Here is a 20,678-nt window from a genome sequence, read left to right on the forward strand (position 1 = left end):
TTCCTCCAGTTACCTCCAGCCTTCCTGCAGTTCAAGTCCATGAAGTAACATCCGATTCTTACAATGCCTTATGCACCAGAGTTGCACTCAGTAATTGGAATTTCTTTGCATAAAATGTCAAGAATATTCATTACCCAGTCTGATCTTTCTCTTGAGCAGATCATTTGCTCATATCTTCATTAGCAAGTTCTTCTGCTCACACTGTCACCTCTCTCTCCTTCATTTCATGTAATATTTCAGCTGCTAAAAAAATCCTTCCTTTATGCAGTACTTTGCAGACTCTGGATCTTCCAGTATTTCCACAGCCAGCAAGCCTATGAGCTCAAGACTGTACAGCCACAGAACCTGCACTCCATTACTGGAAAGGAGAAGGAGGATAATGTAACCACTTCTTAGAAGAATCTCATAACAGCAGCATTCCTCTGCATCTCATACATTTGTACTCAGGATACTAAAAACACACTAAAGGTTGGGCTAGGGCTGAATACCATCACCTCAACCCCCTCCAAAAAATCACCTACATAAAGGTATTATTATTAAGGTCATTCTAGCTTCTAATCTTACAACTTTAAGAGAAAACACCTGTAGCTTAGAGTTTATTATAATGCAGACTGCATAAAACTGAACTCCACAGCAGGCAGGGGAGGGAGAACCACAGTCAGTCTTGTGAAGTGAAATCCTGTTTGTGCGTGAAAGCTGGGAACTTGATGTTCTCACTACAGACTAAGAGCAATAAAAACAGCTTTCTGAGCCATTAATTTCTGCACAGCTGATTTCTACTGAACAATGCTCATTATTGAAAGAATTCTAAAAAAAAAAAAATGTGAGGCTGTTCCAGTGAGAAGGCTGACACTCTGAATATCTAGACTGAGCTAACAGTGACATCAGTGCTACTACTGCTTTAATCCCTATGGCTACTAAATGTCAAACATTTTCATCGTATTTAAAGAGCTTGTGATCGCACACAATGAGATTAAGTTACTTCACAGTTTTAAAATAAGACAACTGCAAGGCACAGTGAGCATCTGCATTCTTGTCACCCAAGACCACAATAATGGCAAGTTCTTCAGTAACAGTGGTCAGAAACTGCCACACTTTTTCCACAGCCAGTATGTAGCATTTTTAGGATTTGTAACTTTTAAGCACTGTGAAAACTCCCATCTTCAGACCTTCCATAACCCAGTGAAGTCTACAAATATGTGCACAGCTGTCCCACTCATATCCAAACTTACAAATAGCTTGTAGCATTGAGTCAAGTATATTTGGGGGTGTGGGAGGGGGGAGAAAGGTGGAAAGACTAAGTGTCACTAAGTGTCAACAGTCACAAAGTCCAGTGGAAACTGAGCAGCAGGCCACGTATTTCTTATTGTTTGACAAGACACCCATGTAACATTAATTTCATCTACTTTAGAGAATGAGATGCATCAAACTATAGTCAACACAGTAAAAGGCACTCTTAACATACAATATAAACTTTAGTTTGGTAAACTATTTAAAGTAGGATATACTTTCTAAACATTCCTTAGTATTTTCATAATTTGTTTGGCAATCGATTACTATGGCAGTGGATGGGCTACTACACATGCTTCCAAAATAAGCATCTTATAACTATTCTATCCTTCCAAGTTCCAAGTAGCTCATATCTACGAGCTAGGACACTGCTGTAAAGAACGTGCAAGAAAACTGATCAATCTTCACTGCATAAGCAAGAAATTATAAAAAAAAAAAAAGAAACTAAATTAAGTAATCCTATTTATTCCTTATTATTGGCGGGTGGGGGGGTGTTAGAATAAAACTGTCGTAAAAGTCCCATAACTAAAGAAACTCTGAATTTCAAGAATGAGGCCAAGAGTAGAGTAGGATATTGAAAAAAACCCGATTCTGAATATTTCAATAAATATATGTATATGAGCTCATACAGTTCAAGAGTACATAAATCACCCAATCAATCTTGTATCTTTAAGATCTTCCCACACTCACTCAGCAGCTTTGTCTCAATTGTGTCTTATTAGCAAAGTACTGATTCACAGCTCTCCATGATAATATTTTTATTTCTAAAGTTAGCATCAACTTTTATTTTAATACTACACTTGAGTGAATTCCTTTGGTACTCTGAATACATGCTGCTAAGTGGAATTTACTATAATGATCAGTTTGTACCCAAGCAACAACAGTTTCACATTACAGAGTTAAAGTTGAAGACTAGGGAGCTTTTAACCTTACAATTAAAAAAAAAAATTTAACATCTCCCTACAGAAAGATGGGGGGGGGGGGGTGGCAGGGAAGCAGGGGAATTGTCTATACACACATATACATAATTATGTGTATGTACACATACACCACTGGTTCAAGAAAAAAACTGGATTACAATAGACCAATTAACTTGGCTACCCGTACCAGAAGTGACCTGATTACCTAAGAGTGCTAATCTTTTGTTGGGGGTGGGGGAAGCCTGTTAAAAAAAAAAAAATTAAAGTGAGAGAAACCACTTTACTAAGGAAAAAGGCCATCAATGCTCAGTTTTCGCCTGAAGTGGGAGTACATCATTCCTGAGATTCTTCCATACTAATTAACAAACTCACATGTTTTGAGTTTTAATCCAGAGTAAAGTTGTGAGAAGCAGAATTGGCAAGGCTGACTCATTACAAACGCCTACAAATAAAATAATCAAGCCTGAAATTAAACTCCGTATAAATCTTAAGCGTACCATTTTTAAACTCTTAAACCCACTAACACATCAATTTACAGCTCTTATGCCATCTATTCACATAGTTAGGAAAAGCTGACAGTTGCTAGCACTATTATTTCAACAAGCCAAGCAGTAAGGAGGTTACTGCAGTAGGCTCCGTTCCACTGGAAGAAAATATAACCCAAATTCAGTGTCATCTCAAAACAATCTTAATAAAGAAAAACTGCATCTCTGTAACATTCAATCACAGGATAATGTAAATGGAATTAATTCATGCTGAGATAAGACATTTTTACTTAAACAACCTGAGTTTATTAGGAATAAATCTCAAAACAATAGTAAGCAATTATGGCAATAAGGAAACAAAATAAGAAAAAAAAAAACCACAGACAAATCTACTGGGATCATTTTTTAGCTTACCTGCACTTGCTCTGTGGAGCTACTGCTGAGTTCATCTCCAGACTCTGAATCTTGGTGAATTTTTTCTGAGCCTTCTCCTGCTGAATCACAAGATTGTTCATGCAAAAAGCTGGTCTTCTCTATTTCCAAGAACTCTGGACATGGGAAATGACCCATGGAGACGGTTCTATACTGATTGGAAACCTTGGGAGATTGCAACTCATTGTTAAGTTTTCCATTGTTTTGGGTAAGGTCCAGACTCAAACCAAGAGTTTGACCGGGGCTATTGTTCGGTCCCAGATTTTGATTGGCATCTCGAACTAAGCAAGACACTTGAACTGGAGAAGATTTTCCAAAACTAGAAAGCTCTGGTGACTTATTCACATTTTCTGTTGATCTCTGTAATCCATGTGTCAACTTCAAAGCATTATTTGGCAGCATGCTTGCCTGCTTAACAGGTGGCATCAGCGCTTTTCGTGGTATTTCCTTCACATACTGTGCTGGCACATAAAAGGGTTTGGAATTTTCATCTCTCTTGACTTGCCACCAATCATCGTTAGTCTTTTTCACTAAGATGTATTTCTCCCCTTGCTTAATCACAATTTTCTTGTCCTTGGCCTCATACTCATAGTCGTATTCCACTTCAATGTACAATTGTCCTGGAAGGATCTTCCCACCTTTATCAGCCATTTCTATTTGAAAAGACTTCACCTTTTCAGGCAAAAGGTAAGCCACATTCTGTTTCAGAAGTGTTATTTTCCAGTTAATAATCAGAGCTGTAAGGAAAAAAAAACAACATATCATGTAATAAAGTAATTGTTTAAGAGCACTTCAGAGGAAAATCATTTTAAAAATAACCCTACCTATTCAATTTATGTCAACCTCAGACTAATTAATTGATGGAAAAATTCAAGACTCTCAGATACCTTTCTCAGTGATAAAACAGAAAGCCAGTAGAACAACTTAGTTACCGATTTAACTCTCCTATTCACACAAGCCTCCTGCTATCAAGTGGCTCATTAAGCCTGTTTCTATTACTAAGTAATGTTGACTGATCATCAGGGGCTTGGTGGGGGGACTAGTCTGAATCAACCTCTTGCTTACACACAGGGTTAATTTCTTCATGGAGCTGTGTTACTACCCTGCTTTTAATCAAAATATTCAAAAGGAGAAGATTATTATTTGCTTATTTTGATTCCTATTTCAGTTCAAGAGTCCCTTCAGAGTGCTCAAAATTCCTTACAAAATCCCTTAAATCTTCCTCCAGTGCTACACACCAGTCATCAGGTTCAGCATGGGCTGACAATCCTTGACCCACATGTGCTGCATGCCCTACAGAGCCTGCTAACCTTCACCTAACTGCAGAAGGAGATGACATGGGGACTATGTGACCCACGCTGTCTGAGGCTGCACGTCATGTTGGCTCTGCATCTAGCTGTTTTCTATAAAACAGGTGGTATTATGACTATTTTATTTATTTCTTTAAATTGCTAGTATAACTTCAACATAGAATTTCATCTATAATCATGGTAGTGTTAGATAAAAGTATTCAACGTTACCAAGATACTTTGGTTTCAGTGGTTTAAATTCTGCATATTTACTTTGCTCTTAAGAGAGCTTTTTGTGGTACTTATCTTACAGAAAACCTGATCCAACCAAAAGTTTAAGGACTAAAACAGAAAACACGAACAAAAAACCCAGCAACAATGAAACAGGACTACAAACCAAAACCAAAAAAGGATAATAAATGAAAAGATAATACATGAAAATTTTGAAAAGGACTTTCAGCATCTTATAATTCAGACAACCACCATTGTATCTGCACCCATGAACTAGAAGTTCTCTCTATTTAATCATGTAGCATCAATATCACAGTTCATGAGTGGATAAGCATCATTCTTGCCAACTTACACTGAACACAACATAGTAAATCAACATGAAAGATATGATTTCTTAATCTTGAAAATCCAAGCATGTAAGGGGAAGATCTCTAGCATTCAAATAGAACGTAGGAGAATTCAAGTAAAACGCTACCACATTTAATCTTATAAAGATTAACAAATAAGTCTTTTTTTAAAAAAGCATGTTTCATGAATGAGAAAAATTACGTAGAAACTTGCAGCTCTGCAAGTTAAGACTTTGTGATGAGATTCATAGCATTCACCCTGCCACAGAGTAGAACTAATGCAATTCCATGCAGGCAGACAAATGTAGAGTGAATTCAGCTACCCTAAATGGGACTAAGGACAGAAACAACAACAAAGGACTTTGGGGATAGCTGAAGCAGAAACCCCTAACAGTTCTTCAATTTTTCTTTCGCCATTTCTGCTATTTGGTCTCAGCCTGGAGAAAAAAAAAAAAAAAAAAAATTCCCACATCACTCGGTAGGAAAAGAAGCAGCTAAAAAGCTTAAGTATGATGCCAAGACAGAAGTGTCCATCTGTGGCAAACTGTGTCTTTCTCTCACCCACAGCCCATCTTCTTTTACTTCCAGGAAGCATTTCCTACAGGTAACTTGAAAGCCACCATCGTTTACAAGACTCCAAACGGAATCACAAGATCAGACTTACAATTTAATCGAGGACTTGGCAGAAGGCATGATGGTACCACATTCAACAAAGCTGACAGTAAGAACACAAAGCAGTAGAAAAAAATGCTACGATTCTGGTGTTTACTCTCTCTACCATAAAACGGGTACACTGAAATTCACAGCATTATAGTCTATTTACAGCCTCTGTACAAAACAACTTGCTTACCTGCTGTTCTACACAAATAGGTATTTTTAAGTGCAGCTTTGCAGTTGTTTAGCAACTGTAGCAGAAGGTAAACATGAACTAATTGCAAGCCATTCCCACTCTCTTCCTAGTTCTAGAAGCTCTGCCATACAAATGTAATTTTTAACTTGTTACTAAACCTGACTCCTCCCAACACTTCTTCAAAGCCACTACCAAACCCTTTCACTGCTTCAAGGTCATATACCAGAAAAATACAAGTGTTTCCAAGTTACAGGCTACCCCTAAGGTCTGCTATCTCGTAACTTGAGATGTAGGATGAGCACCCATTCACACCGTTTGTCCTTCTCCCATACAGAAACCAACAAGAGAACATAAGCCTATGGTTTCCCACAGGGCTACCAAGTGTTTAAAAGCTTGGATTTTTCATTTCTCATTTGCCAATTCCATATAACTATTGAGAATGCACGCTCAACATTTCTTCAAGACAGACAGGTTCACTAAGTTGCATTTTATGCTTTAAAAAACAGAATTTTGAGAAATACAAGGAAAATAAAATACAGCAGCTACAAAAATAGCGCTATCCACTTTTGAAGTGAGTGTTGCAGCCTCACCCCTTTCCAAAAAAAAAAAACCCAACAAAAAAAAACAGAAAAAAACACCAACAGAAGTAAGCAGCACAATTTTTTGTTCTTTCATCCAAGCTGCAAAATTATCAAGTCAATAGCAAACATTTGGTAATGTTGAACATATGATCAAAAAGAGACAGGCTGTGTTCTGTGTTTGGCCGGAACACTAAAACAGTTTTATAAACAGATCACATCATCAGGATCAAGCAAGGCTCTAATTCTCTCTCTCAACAGAGAGAAGCAAGAGATACCTATGGCATAGGTAGGAAATCTTTCTCAGCAAGTTTAACAAATACCAACATTAATCCTGTAGGTCTGCAAACTATCATGGCCTTGATTCCACAGATCCAAATGCATTAAGTTTTATTTTGTTTGAATTTTTTTAATACAGCTGTTGTGCCACAGAAGGTAGACTGCCTGTACCCTATGCGCAGCCCAGGGGATAGCCAATTGTAATATCCTTTCAAGGGTCCATGTACCTGTCTCGTAGAACTCAGGTTAAAGAGCCATGGAAGCCTTGGCCAAACCTCTACTGTATGTAAGGGGCTTAGAATAATTAAGATGTGAATGTACAATATTGACATTTGGAGTACTGACTTCATTGCGCTACTAGTCAATAACTGAAGCGATACGGCAGGTCAGACCTTGTAACCTCACTGTATTTTTTTTTTTCTTTGCCGTTACCTATAATGCTGGATGGCACCCGTTTTGGTGAAGATGGTTGAAGAACCCTAATTAGAGGATGATATGCATGAAAAACCATTTACTTCCACAGAGGACATCTGTAAGCTTTAATACCTTCAATAAAGTCTCAATACCCAATTAAGAGATTAATAACAACGCATGACCCCACTGACAACAAAGACCTAAGAAAACTTTATTCTTGAATACCAAAAAACAGACTCAGGCCACACTTTTCTTCTGGTGAAGAAAAAACCCGACTGCTACAGGTTAACTAATGTAAGGTGGGCCTCATCCCCACCTGGAAACGCATTCCACCCTTTCACAGAGCACTCCCCTTGTCCGAAGCGAGGACATGGGTGATGGCACGCAGGGCCCCAGGCGCAGCAGCCCAGCACCCTGCCACGCCGAGGAAGCCAGCAGCGAGCGGCCCCTCTGCTCGGTACCCACGCACGGAACTTTTCGGGCTCCGGCTTCCGATGGGAACTGTTCCCACCTCTTACTCAGCTAAGGCTGAGTCAGGCTGGCAACCCTCGGTGTTCGCAGAGGTCGGCTCCTCCTCCTCCTCCTCCCCGCCGCGCCCCGGCCGTGGGGCGGCACAGCCCGCTGCTCCCCGGGGCCGGGCCCGCACAGCGCCCCGCCGCAGCCACGGCCCGGGGGGGGGGGGGGGGGGGGGCTCTCCCCACGGGGGGGACGCACACATTTGCCTCTAGCTAGATGTTATGCACGTCCACCCAAGACGAGACCTCTTCTACTTAGACGCCAATGTGACAGCTTCGGCCACCCTTAGACGGGTGGGGGTTGGAGAGCTTTAGGTTTGCTCCCAGGTGAGCCTCTCCTCCGGCAACCTAAACCCTACAGCAACACGGTCACCTCCGGACAGCACTCAGTCCCAACTGCAGAGCCACGCTTGAAGCACATGTAAATGGTCTTGAAAGAAGCGTGGTCCTCACACACGCAGACATAGAATCACAAGTATGAGTATATATGATATGTAGATAATATGATCATATATCGTACTGGATATGATCACCCCTAACTTCAGCATTATCCTAGAACTCAAGACACCCCCTCCCCCATAAAAAAAAAACAACCCAACCAAAAAACAGGAGGTACACAATAAGTGTTTCATACCTCTCTTTCGAAATTATCAGGCACAGAGTATTTTCTTTGGATCTTCTAGAACCAGGTAATTGAGACTTGAAATAGCAAAAAGTCTCTTTTTAGTGTATTTCTTTTATTCTCCTCTTGGAAAAAGCCTTACTCACTGTGGCTATGGAACTGTTACTTAGTTTATAATACAAAGAGGTGATGAGTTATTAAAAACGCCACTGAGGATATTAACCAATCGCCTTAAAATTCGTGTGACCTTGTTCACGGTGTCCTACAAAGCAGCAGCAGTTGACTTGTGTAATCTTTTTCCATTTTCAGCATCAAACTTCACCCACTTCTGAAATGAACCCTTCCGCAGTGCTGATACAGAAATAAACTCAATTACTGAAGCTAAATTAGGATAAATTCTTACCAGTTCAGGCCAGATGAGATACCCTGGCTACAGCTCCCTAGGTTGTCCTTCTCCCTGGGCAGTTTTCTTAGGGGTTCGGGCTGTGCTGCATGACTGCTGCCTGTGAGACTGCTCCCACAATAACTTTTGTCAGAATTCAACCCTATTCACATACCCTTCTTCCCAAGGGGCACCGCTCTTTATCCAGCGCAACTAACCCCTCAGCTAGTATTTTCATGCAGACAACCAGCCCTCACCGGTGCCTGTAAAAACCACCATCTGCAAAGTGCGCATCTAGAGCATGCAGAAGTTGTATAAAAATAGATGCAAAGATGCAAATGCAAACAACAGATACAGACGAAACACAGACAACTTATGAGCTCTATGAAAGCAAGCTTGATCCCTTGCTGTTTCCTCAGAGTTTAGTAACACGGGTTAGAAATCCGGCACCACTTCCAAATAAACTAGCTTCCCAGAGCTCACACGTCCCTAAAATTTAAAGGCATACTAAGCAACCGCTTAATAATTGCCCGTGACTCAGAGTACTGAACAAGCGATGCATTTCAAACAACTGTCAGGACAACTTCTCAAGCCACGCTGCGGCACCCCACACCTCAGCGCGCTCCCGGCGCATCACCAGCCCCCTTGCTCCTCGTTGCGGGCTTTTGCCGAGCTGCTGACTCCGACGACGGGCCACCACCGACAGCGCGGCAAACCCGCACCGGCTCACCCCGGCCACAGCACGGCACGCTGCCGCGCTCAAGTTAACGGAGGGGCGTCAAACCCCCCCGCCCCGGGCCAGCGGGGAAGGCCGCCGAGGCGCCGCTGCCCGCCGCCTCCCTTTGTTTCCCGCCGGCCGCGGCCCCAGCAGGTGAGCGGCGGTTGCACAAGGCGGGTCGGGCGGCCCTGCCCGGCCTCCGCCCGGGCCCCGACCCGCGGGCCCACCGGCAGCGCCCAGGTGCGCAGCCGCCTCCCGACGACGACTCGGCGCTGCCGGCGGCGCCCGGGGGACGAAGCCGCCGCCGCCAACGGGGGCACGGCGCCGCCCAGACCCCCCGCCGGCCGCCTGGCACGGCAGGCGCTTCCCGGCGGCGCCCCGGGAGAGGGAGGGCGGCGCCGGGGGTGGGGGGGGGGCTGGGGCCGCCGCCGCCGTGAGCCGGAGCCGGCCCCGGCCCGGGCGCGGACGTGCCCTCCGCCCGCCGCAGGGCCACCCCGCCGTGCCCGATTGTCCCGGCGGCGCCGCCGCGCTCCTCCCCGCCCTCTTCCTCCTCCTCCTCCTCCTCCTCCTTTCCCCCCCGCCGGGCCGGGAGGCGCGGCCCCTCACCTGCCTCGGCGGCGCGGCCGGGCCCGGTCCCCGCTCCGGTGGCGGTGGCGGCTGCTCTGGCTCACGGCTCACCGCTCCCCGTCCCCGCCAGCGCCCCGCGCCGAGTGTCAGCTCCGGGGCACGGCGGCGTCACCGCTCCCCCGTCACGTGCCGGGGGCGGGGCGGCGGGGCGGGGCCAGACGGAGGTGGGGGGGTGTGGCGCGGGGGGGCAGGGCAGCGCGCCCCGGTTCCCGCCGCTCCGGTGCGGTCCGGTCTGGTGCGGTCCGGTCCGGTCCGGTCCGGGGCGGGGCGGGGCGGTGCGGTGCGGTCGTGCCAGCGCAGCGGCGGCGGTCGGGTCTTTCCTGCCCCGCGGAGCGCTGCGGTGGGCGCGCGGCGCGGGCCGGGGTCTCGGGTGGGCGACGCAGCCGGGCCTGAGGCTGGGCCTGCAGCGGGGCGCGCAGGGCCTGGCCCGGCCGGCGGCGTGTGAGGCAGCGCCCAGCGGTAGGGCCTGCCCGCCGCCAGGGGCTGGCTCGGCCGCCCCTCTCCCCCAGAGAAGAGCCCGAGGGGCAGCGGCCCGAGGAGGAGTGCGGGTCCTGGGTCCCGAGGGGCTGTCGCTCACGAGTGGCGAGCGAGCGGGTTAGCCCGTCGGTCCCGCCGTCCGCCTTCAGTACCGTCTGCTAAAGGAATCCGGTGCGACCGCCGGAGTGACGAGATCGTTTTCTAATTCACATGGTAACGTGAAATACCTAGGCCTTTCTGTCCGTAATAAAAAGAACAGGTGGAAAACAAAAGCCGCGCCCCTTCCTCGCTGCAGCCAGGGGTCTGTCTGCGTGTTTAATAGCTGGTAACTGAAGAAACCACAATTGTTCAACAGTCTGACCAAAAAGAAATAATACGAAGTAGTCCTATTCGGTTATTCCAAGTTAACTGGCTTGGTATTTCTTACTGTGTTAGTAGAAGCTGTCAAACCTCCAGTCTGGGAACCTTTAAGTGGCCTTCACAGCATTTTCAAACTTTAAGTAATCTTATCTTTCTCTTCTAAAAAAGTGGCATCTCGTCCTCCTGGTGGCAAAGATAACCTTGAAAGCATGAACTGACTGTAACTGATACAGTGGCATCTGAATGAATCTGCAAACACCCTGAAACAATGGCACTGAGACGTGTAAACTGTCCACGCTCTATTCATCTAATCAAGACTAATGTTGGCCCTAACTTTTTCTTTGATTATTTTAACACGTGGAAGTAGGAAGGAGAGGGTAAAATCCTCAAAAGGTGGGAAGAACAGGGTTGCTGAAGGGAAAGAAAGGCAATGGGAAGAGACCTGAGGAGTGCAAGCAAGAGAAAAACAGAGATGCTATTTGAGGAAAAGATAAAAATAGCATCAACAGGTGTAACTGAACATGTGGACACATTTTCACATTGAATGATGTTTCCAATATCGATATTTCCTTGATGCCTCGTATCAGGTGGTATGTGACAACATGCAAGACAAGTAGTAAACACTGCAAATATCTTAAAGCTTTGCTTCTGTGTATCTTAACCTGAATACCTGTGAAAATGTCCCCTTGACACCAAGGATCATTTGACCTTGAGCTGTCTGTCCACAAAACATATTATTAAAGCTCTGTTGATGTTGTAAGGCTGATACTACAGTCGCACCTACTCGTTCAGCAGTTATTCACAGAGTCCGGAAAAACAGACTAGAGACTAGTGTTTCTATTGTAAGGGAAACAACATCTTGTGTATAGATGTCCATTATTTATCACTAAAAAGCAAAAGAAGCCTGTAAAAGGACAGTAGTTTTGTATTCATACTTATTCTTTTGTAAAGTACATGTATGTGAAAAAAATATAGAATAATTCAGGGTGTCGTGTTCAGCTGGATGTTTTTGTCTAATAGGATTCTGTCTGTATGTCCAGTTTTGTGGTAGAAAATAATATACTTGGATATTTCTGAGCAAGCCGACTGCATTTTACCTACTGACATGCCTGAGGTATACATAAAAGCATCTAAAAAATCAGTCATAGTAACCACATTGTAATTATCCTCCCTTGCTGCCAAGGCTTCACTAGAGTGCTGCAGGATATGGCATTAGTGATTCAGTCTGAGGCACTCTTCCCTCTGAGTCAGTGTTGAAAACCAATGGTCCCACATAATATCAACATGCATAATAGAGTCAAAAGGTGCCAGAAGATATGTAATTTTGAGTCCCTGCCCAAGTGCAGTCATGAAAGATTCCACATTACAAATAAACTAAACTGTCCAGCCCAAGTTCCAATTTTAGCATCTGTTACGTATTCCGCCTGTGAAGGATTTCTCTATCATTTCACTGGAGCAGAAAGAGCTAGAGTTCGCAACCTTTCCTCACCGTGACTTGTTTTCCCTGGAGATGTAGGATGGCTGTCATACTGACACCTCAGATGGGACTATATGTACATGTTAGTTGGAAAGATCCAGTACATGTAGTGACCTCACGAATCTCAGACTGAAAGAATCGCCAACTACAATTGCTTTATGTAGTATGTGTGAGCTATGGTAGAACCTATGGGACTCTTAATTCATGTATCTATTGCGTTCTGAATGTTTTGTCATAACCCACACACAACGACGTCAATCTCTGTCTTTGTAAACTGATACCTTATGAAAAGTCAGTATTTGAACTGTGTCCGTCTGTCCTGTTACGCCAAACTTTCAAAACCTTTGTTCAAATTTAACTATGTTTGCCAAAAGGGAGTTGTCTCAAAAGTAATTAAGCTCTCGGAAGTTTTGTGAAAGCAGGCAGCCGTATAGAGGTGCAGGAAATGCCACATGAGAAAGTGACATTATAAATGCTGCAATTGTGGAGAAAAAGTTGACCCAATACTTACTATCTATCATAAAACACAAATCCATAGAAAACAAGTTTCATAGTTCTGAAAATCCAGTCTTGGAAAAATCCATTTTTGGTGTTTGAATTCGATGCAGAAAGGATGCTTTCTCGCCTTAGGTTCAAAGTTCTGAAATACCAGGGTCATGTATATAAAAATCTGAGCCTATTAAATTTGAAGGGCAAATTCCCATTCTACTTTTTTGCTATTTTTTTCCGAGTCCTCTATTTCAAATCTCTACAAGTTCAGCTGTCCATTATTTTATGCCCCAGTCGCAGTAATTCTAGATGCATGTCATGATTTAATTAATTTGAAATGCGTATCTGAGATTGGACATTGCTGTCCTGTTACTCATAATGCCAGGACTGATGTTAGGTAACCAACAGAAATGTGCTGCTTAAAACATGATCGGTATTAAATCCGGGTTGTTTATTCATTGTTTGCCACCCCCCGTTACCAAACAGACTAATCTCATTATGAACGATGTTGATTCTTTCTTTCAGAAATGACTGAGAAGGCAAATACAAAATGCTTTTTCACATCCAACAGGCAGATACCGCAACTATCCACCTTGCCCTTTTTGCTGTTTTCTTGGGTTTTCCCTCCTTTTTTCAGAGACTTTTTCTCTGTGTTTGGTCTTATAACCTCAGTAGTGATATGTACTAGAGAAACCATTCTGAATTTAGACAAAGAAATGCGCTTAATTAAGCAAACAGTTCTGATAGAAAATATTTTTATTTTACTTCAAATACTACTTAGAAGTGTATTTTATAAAATGGTTCAACTTGCCTGATATAAAGCACATCACCTGGGGCATCTCCTGTCTACTCTGCTTCTACTCTCAGTTTTTTGACAGCTTCTAGCCTCTCACCTCCATCTAAAAATTCTTTTACCACCTACACATATACATACAATCAATTCCTCCTCTCTGTTCTTTCTCACTACTACAAAAGCACTTTTTAACAAAGTGCAGATACTGTGGGCTTTTTGCATGAACTTGTCAATTTACTCCCCATCTCCTGACTCAGCTAACAGATGAGCCATTTTTATTTACATAACTGTGCATTATAAGGAAAATCAATTGAAAAGGGAACAAGGAAAGTGAAGAATGTAGAAAAAGGAACCCAGATTTCTCAGTTCAGTGAAGAAGTTCTTTCACCATGACACTACAAAGGGATGTTCTCTGCCTTAAGGAGGAACTTTTATCCCACAGTTCAGAGAAGGTAATTTGTTTTACTGTGAAAAATCGGGGAGGAATTTGTAAGATTTTTCCATCTTGCCAGCAGATTGTTTTTGTAAATCGTATTAGCCAGAATGGACTGTGGTCAACGCATGCTTTTCTACTTTGCTCTGTTCATTTGCCACATGGTCATTGTGGGGTTCAGTATTTGTGTCTCTTTCTGACATCATCCAATGGAAGCTGTGACAAAAATTCAAATGCGCCTATTGTTTGTATTAGCAGTCTCAGTTTGCAAATAAAGAACAATTTTTTACAACTATCTGATTGTCAGCATTACTGAAGATCAAAGTGAGATTTGTTTTGGTCAAACTGATCCTTTAATTCTGCTCTTGCCAAGACCAGGCTCACTACTTACCTGTGAAGTTAAATTGGTTATCGCTTTTCTCCTCTTGAGCATAGTATTCCAAACTGTATCACTTCTATGTTGAGCATGAAAATGTACCTCTTGAGTCACAGCACAGAATTAAAAGTGGTGAAAGGTATTGAATAATTTTCTGACAGAACAGCTAAAGCCGACAATGGGTGAAGGAGGACATTTCTTTGTGCTACCTTGACTTAAGACCTTCGCCTAAGCTAAATCTTAGTCAGCTCTGCACAACTAGTCGTGTCTTGATCTAGCCGTGGTTTGAGCTAACAGGCAAAACATACAAAAGACACAATTAATCCTTTAAATAATAGTATCTCTTTCCTGGGATAGACCTATAATGAAAGGTATTGATATTCAAAAAGCACAATGTAAATGTCCACTTATACCTTGGAGAATTAAGAAGAGTCCTGCACCAGTGTCTTTAATTTCTAAGTAGCTTATTTTTTGTCTAATAAGAAGGAAGGAATTGTGTTTATGAATCACTGATAAGCAGAATCAAAATAAATAAAAAGATATTACAGAGCTGTGCAAAAAGAAGGAAATAAAACCTCGTGGGTTAAATGTTTTATTCGTAACAAAGTTCATTTCATTATACTGCACAAAATTCAGGCTTAGAGAAGATACCCGAGGGAGTTTCTGGTTCCCCAAGTCACTCAAGTTCAGAATTCGCTCCAGTGCAAGGGCCCGGCGTGGCTCAGTGAGCAACGTGCTCGCTTCCAGGCACTTCGGAACTGGAAGTTCAAACTTGTACTGCACGCTGCTAATCCCATGCAACCGCAGAGGCTTCTCAAGGTCCAGTGAAGTTCCCAGTGGACGGTCAAAGTGAAGTTACATGAGATTGTCCAGTTTATACTGAATGCTATTTCTGAGGAACAGCAGAAATTGATAGACTGGATGGGATTCATCTCAGCTTACCAGGCATAGCTAAAAGTCAGGCGAGAGGTTCATCCTGCCCATGATTTTTGAGTGTCTATTAGTATGTATCTACACCAACGGTAGCTGTCTAAGCTCCCTTGAGAATCAGTGGAGTTGTATTTGTTACAGTCAAAGGAGTCTGGAGAATAATTAATCTCATCTTAAAGTAGGTACCCGTATGTGATCAGAACGATTGCACGCTAGAGCCTGTCGATGTAGTTAAACAGTGGAAATCACTGCTACTGGAGCTGGTGAATGCCAAAAGATTTCATGTTCAAAAAGAACTAGACAAATTCGTGAGAAAAAATTGTGTGACTTAGAATTTTAATTTTCAGCTGCCTGAAGTTAATTGAATCCTAGCTATTCTCAGAAAAAATAGACATACATGTGTTATATTTCAGTTTTTCTCTGAAATCTTTGGTTCTATAGGCATGATGTTTTCTCTTAAAGATGTTGCTTGGTCGCCATGGGGTTGGTCTTGAAGAAAACAGAGCTAGAGAGCAACCCTGATGGAATAGGTTTCATTCTACGGATCCCAGTGATTCAGAAAAACATTTCATCTGGTAACTGTGATATTCAACTCAGTAAACATTCTTGCAAATCACAGTCTAAGGCTATGGCTGTGCTGGTCAACAAATGGGGCCACCCACCGTGTTAAATTGTTAGCATGCTCCCTGGCATGGTTTTGGCACATGTTTTTGGCTGAACTGAATCTCTCCACGTTCAAGCAGTTTGAGAATTAGCACGGACCAGTGACTGTTCCCATTAGGCACTTTGGATGCATCCACTCTGGTTTTGAGGGTGAAAGAGTTTAGCTGATGGGTGCTGCCAGTTCACCAGGGCCAGAGGACAGCCTTAGCCTGTTTTATTTACTAGTACAGGCACAGCTTTAGTGTCCAGGGCTGTCTATGTGACTGGCCAAGCTGCTGCTGCATGAAATACTGTATGTGCAGGGTGGGTCTCCTATCTGAGCTGTGAATAGATGTGAGTTGGAAATTAGGAGGTGCTTTCTACCCATAAGAACTAGAATAGCCAGTAGTAGCAAGGGTAAAAAAACCTGAACACGACAAAGGTGAAGAGGGATTTTGATTCCTCCCTGTAAATAGAGGAATGTCAGGGGAAACACCAACAGAAGCTTTTCTCTCTAAGCAAAACAGATGCAAATTGGCCTTTTTTTTTTTGTTCGTTTCTTTTAAAGCCTCCTGCCATCAGAAGGGTAGAGATTTTGAATGGCTTCAGAGAGAGCACTAGAATCAGGAAAAATCTTAACTTGTTTCAAGACGCTGCTTAGACATTTAGACATTTAAACATTGGTTGCTTATGTCAAAGGAAGAAGAATGTAAAGGTCCCTGATTTCTCTATGGCTGTGCTTATACCAGTGAGTTAAACAGGCCTGAACATCTCTCAAGACAGTGAGGCCAACCAGCCCAGAAGAGCCCACAGTCATAGAGCTCTTACTCTTCAAAATCTGGTGTTTACATCTAAACTACCTATTGGGAAAGGTCTCATCACAGGACATGTGTTGGAGACAGCAAGCTAGCCTCTGACCAAACCATGGGAAGGACTGTTCTAACAATTTCACAGTATAGATGATCAAGTTCCAGTGCCTGTGACCATGTTTAATTTACTAGTACAGATGCCACCTTTTATTCTTCCTTCTCCAGTTCCTCTGTTTCGTTATAGCCCCTGCACCAACCCTTCTCTATTTAATTCTTCTTTATAAAAGAGAAAACAAACCTTCTGTGCCAATAGCTACTGCAGAAAGAGTCAGGTAGAAGGTTATGACATTTCCATGACATGTTGTGTTTGTTTTAGTTCTGTGTTTTGCTTCTGACAAAAAAGTTATTTCAAGTCCCTGAGTGGGCTGGTATGAAGGAAACTATGTGCTGGCTCAGAGTTCTTAGTAATTTCAGCATATCATAGCCATTCCCAAGGCGTCACTGGAGTTCAGGGACCAAACCCTTTCCAATCCTGTCACTCCTTCAAAGACAGATATCTCCAGGAATCCAAGTCCCCATTTTGTATTATGTTTGCTTTCCTGCAAGTTTCTCTGCTGGTTTTCCTTGCCCTTTCTGTTTGCCCAATTGTTTTCCACTGAAAAAGGGAAAGAAAACCTTACAAATTCTGTCATTGCTCAAAGGCTGGCATAGCAATAATGCTGTAGGTGATGCAGTCAATGCTGCCGTTAGTTCTGTTGTCTCAGCCGCTTCTAGCCAGAAATGAGTCATTCAAGTTTTTCACTAGAGAGCAAACCACGGGAGAAACTCATAAATAGGGATTAGCTGGGCCTTTGTTATTTGTATGTGTTTTTTAAATAGTAAAATTGATTTGTCATTAGAAAGAATGGGAATTTGTAGTATTTTGGCAGGACCAGTGTAGGTTTTCACCCCAGGCTGATGTGAAGGATCCCCTGGAACTTTTTGGGTAGATCATAACTTGACTTTACAATTGCTCAGTGATAAAGAAAGGGGGAAAAGAAAGACTGTGTTGGCTTGACACTGCACTGCACCTCTTCACCATAGCTGTTGTCTAATGCCTTTTCCCCCAGGCTCAGCCATTCACTGTGCTGGTACTCCCTAAAGTGTTCATGAAAACTTCTTACCTGTATCACTGTCATTAAGCCAATCCCCAAACTCTCTTATTTTCATCAAAACCATTGATTCATGTAACCACAGACTTCATTTGAAAAGTCAGGTTTCATTTTAATGAATGCTAAACCTTTTAGTGACAATGTTGATGGCAGATATAAACATTTTTGGAAGGGGGAGATACTTATATGTCTTTTGAAGCTCGTGAAATAGAAATATGTCCAATATATGGACATTTTAGCCAGTTCTCATTAGCTCAGTCCCTAATTAGAAAGTCTAGAAGCCTTGTGCATACTAGATCATGACTTTAGCAGTATATAATATGTATGCTCCATATGCTCTTTTACATAACTGAGGTCATGATCTCTTCCTGCAGAGTGGGAAGAAATATGGTGCAGCACCTGTCTGCCCTAACGACAGAGCAACGCTGTGTAGGATGCCGGTTTCGGTCTGGATGAAACTATGTCCTGGAAGGGAGGAGCCCCAGAGCTGCTGCAAACAGCTGAGCCAAGATAAAAGCTCTTAACACCAAGGCAGCTTCACAAGGAAGTAATAGCAGAGCTGTAGGTATCTATTATACTACTGATAAAAGAATACCTAGAAGGTGCTTCCAATTACGAAATAATAGCTATACCTTAGGGATGAATAAACTCCAAAGCCAAGTGAGAGGTGTTCATTGGCTCAGAGTTTTGTTATCATTATGTTTGCAATTAATGAAAAGAGAGGGAGAGTTCTCAGGCTTCCTGCCGAGACGAAAAAAGGAAGGGGGGGAACAAAATTAAAAACAGGCCCCAACTTGGGTCAAAACAAATTTAAATGTGAGAGTTTTTATAGCACAACAAAGACCTTGTAGTTTAGTTCAAATGAAGCAGAAACTGGATTTAAAATCATGTTTACCATCTCTTTCAGATTAGCATCCTAACCAGTCTAAAGTGGGCCACCTTCAGTCCCTCTGGCTGGCACAGTGTTGGTGTGTGGAAAATATATGAGCAGTCATTTCAACAAAGGACATGAATGCTTCTCAGCCTGGAGCGCTCCTCGAGGATGGAAGATATGTGAAGCTCAGTCCCTCTGCCAGTGACGATTTAATTATTAATGCTAAGTGGAACAGCAGCAACAGGATTGCAAGCACCCCAGAATATTTAATGGCGTGGCGGTTAGCACTGACGGACTGAGATAGAGGTGGGGGGGGGGGGGGCTTAAATCCCCTCAAGCAGACACTGAACCTGCGTATTTCATGCTGAGAGTGAATGTTCAAAGAGAGGCGGCCCCCTCCCCCAGCTCCGTGATGGGAATACGGTGACATTGCTTTTCCTTTGCTCTCCCTAGGCAGCATCATTCAAATGAATTCAGATCCAATCTACGAAGTTTTTGAATGAATGAGACCATATTTGTTGTGATATTACTGTTCACTGGGAAATATATCATCCATTCCTACTCTTGTTTAATGGAAATTGTCTAGTGCATTAATAACCACAAGTTATCACCAAAAGAAACACGGTTTCTATAGGCATCTTGTCTCTTGGTCCGCAAGTAAAGCACAAGACAGTTACTTCTGAGCAGGTCTCTCAAACGGCAGTTATCTGTGCCAGTCCATCTGGCACTGAATGATATGCTAGCGCTTACCTCCCTTCATCAGCTTTGTCATAACAGAATAGTAAAATAAACGCAGAGCTGGTAATCTGGACCGCATACTCCATGCATGCCACAAACTGAGTGTCTCGTTAGGTGCTGAACACACAATAATTCAAAAATAAGAATGAAGCAGATTGTTGCTGTGGAGGCTGAGAAGCTGTCATGCCAGAAGAAGTTAAAACAGGTCCACTGATACAGTGGTGGGTAAATAATAGATAGTTACTAACTTTTAATAGATACAGGTCTTCAACTATTGCTCTTGCAATTACATTTTTATTAGGACCTCAATCACATACCCACCCAAAACAATTATCTTCCTCAGTCCTTTTAATGTGCTTCTTGGAAGAGAGGGAGGGAGACATAAAAATGGAAGGATTGCCTTTTCTTATAAGAGTAGCTCAGTGTTTTTCTGCATGTTTTATGAGTGGGCATTACCCATTCTTCCCACTTCATTATGCCTTTTTTTAAGAGATTGAAAAAAAATTTATCTTTGGAAGAGACCAGTACAAGGAAACACTCTAAGAAAAAATATAACATCATGGTAAGAAGAAAGCAGATCAAAAGTTTCTAAGTGCGCTCTTTCATAAAAAGAAAAGAAAAAAGAAGGGAACATTCAGTGATCTTGAAATGTTACAAAGTAGAAACTGAGAAAGGTTTTCACACAAACTAGAACATGGAACTTGTTGCCAAAGTTTTTCACTGAGGCCAAGAGTGTAGCAAAATGAGAAAACAAAAGGAGCTTTACACAGGTAGCAGTGGAACAGCAGTGGTTACAAATGCTCAGGTTTTACAGCATAGACCGGCCTTTTGTACCTCCCCCCGGTGAATAGGAAACCAGGGCATGTTGTCTCATTTGCTATTCCTCCCGAAGAGCTTGATTTTTTCGACTTTCAGAGACAGGGCGTTGGCACAAACAGACCTCTGAGCTGAGAGCATGGGTCTATATTTATGTTGCTTTCTGTAATGCCAGTAAGAATTTTGAGGTGTTTAATCTTGACAAATGCAGGGTGTAAGTTTATCGCATAAAATCATCACTTCTAGACACGAACATGCTCGATTGCCAGGGAAGCATCCTTTATAGACTCCAGGTTAGCCAACCTGTCTTGTTCTCTCCTGTTCCCTTGTTTAT

At 42.9% G+C, this 20,678-nt stretch overlaps 1 protein-coding gene and 1 long non-coding RNA gene across 12 annotated transcripts in view; one reads left to right on the forward strand and one right to left on the reverse strand.

Annotated features, from left to right (window-relative positions):
• ARHGAP12 (Rho GTPase activating protein 12) overlaps positions 1–20,678 on the reverse strand; it is a 103,348-nt gene that overhangs the window by 70,543 nt on the left and 12,127 nt on the right. For 4 of the 10 annotated variants that reach the window (XM_041122293.1, XM_041122292.1, XM_030008017.2 and 1 more), the window contains exons 1-2: positions 9,959–10,099; positions 3,110–3,864 (exon numbers count right to left, since the gene is read on the reverse strand). In XM_041122293.1, the coding sequence (XP_040978227.1) occupies positions 3,110–3,778 (669 nt within the window). In that variant the 5' untranslated portion in view covers positions 3,779–3,864; positions 9,959–10,099. Of the gene's footprint in view, positions 1–3,109; positions 3,865–8,655; positions 9,277–9,958; positions 10,101–20,678 lie in introns of those variants that run through there. The other 6 variants (XM_041122294.1, XM_030008020.2, XM_041122291.1 and 3 more) reach the window with 5 other exon arrangements.
• Positions 15,594–20,248, forward strand: LOC115338926. 2 transcript variants are annotated; one of them, XR_003922569.1, is made up of 3 exons: positions 15,594–15,954; positions 18,291–18,477; positions 18,824–20,248. It is a non-coding gene; the product is annotated as an uncharacterized LOC115338926 (long non-coding RNA). The 2 variants fall into 2 exon arrangements; XR_003922568.1 differs by having other exon boundaries at positions 15,594–15,889.

The sequence above is a fragment of the Aquila chrysaetos genome, chromosome 3 (assembly GCF_900496995.4).
Source record: "Aquila chrysaetos chrysaetos chromosome 3, bAquChr1.4, whole genome shotgun sequence".
In the NCBI taxonomy this organism is placed as follows: domain Eukaryota; kingdom Metazoa; phylum Chordata; class Aves; order Accipitriformes; family Accipitridae; genus Aquila; species Aquila chrysaetos.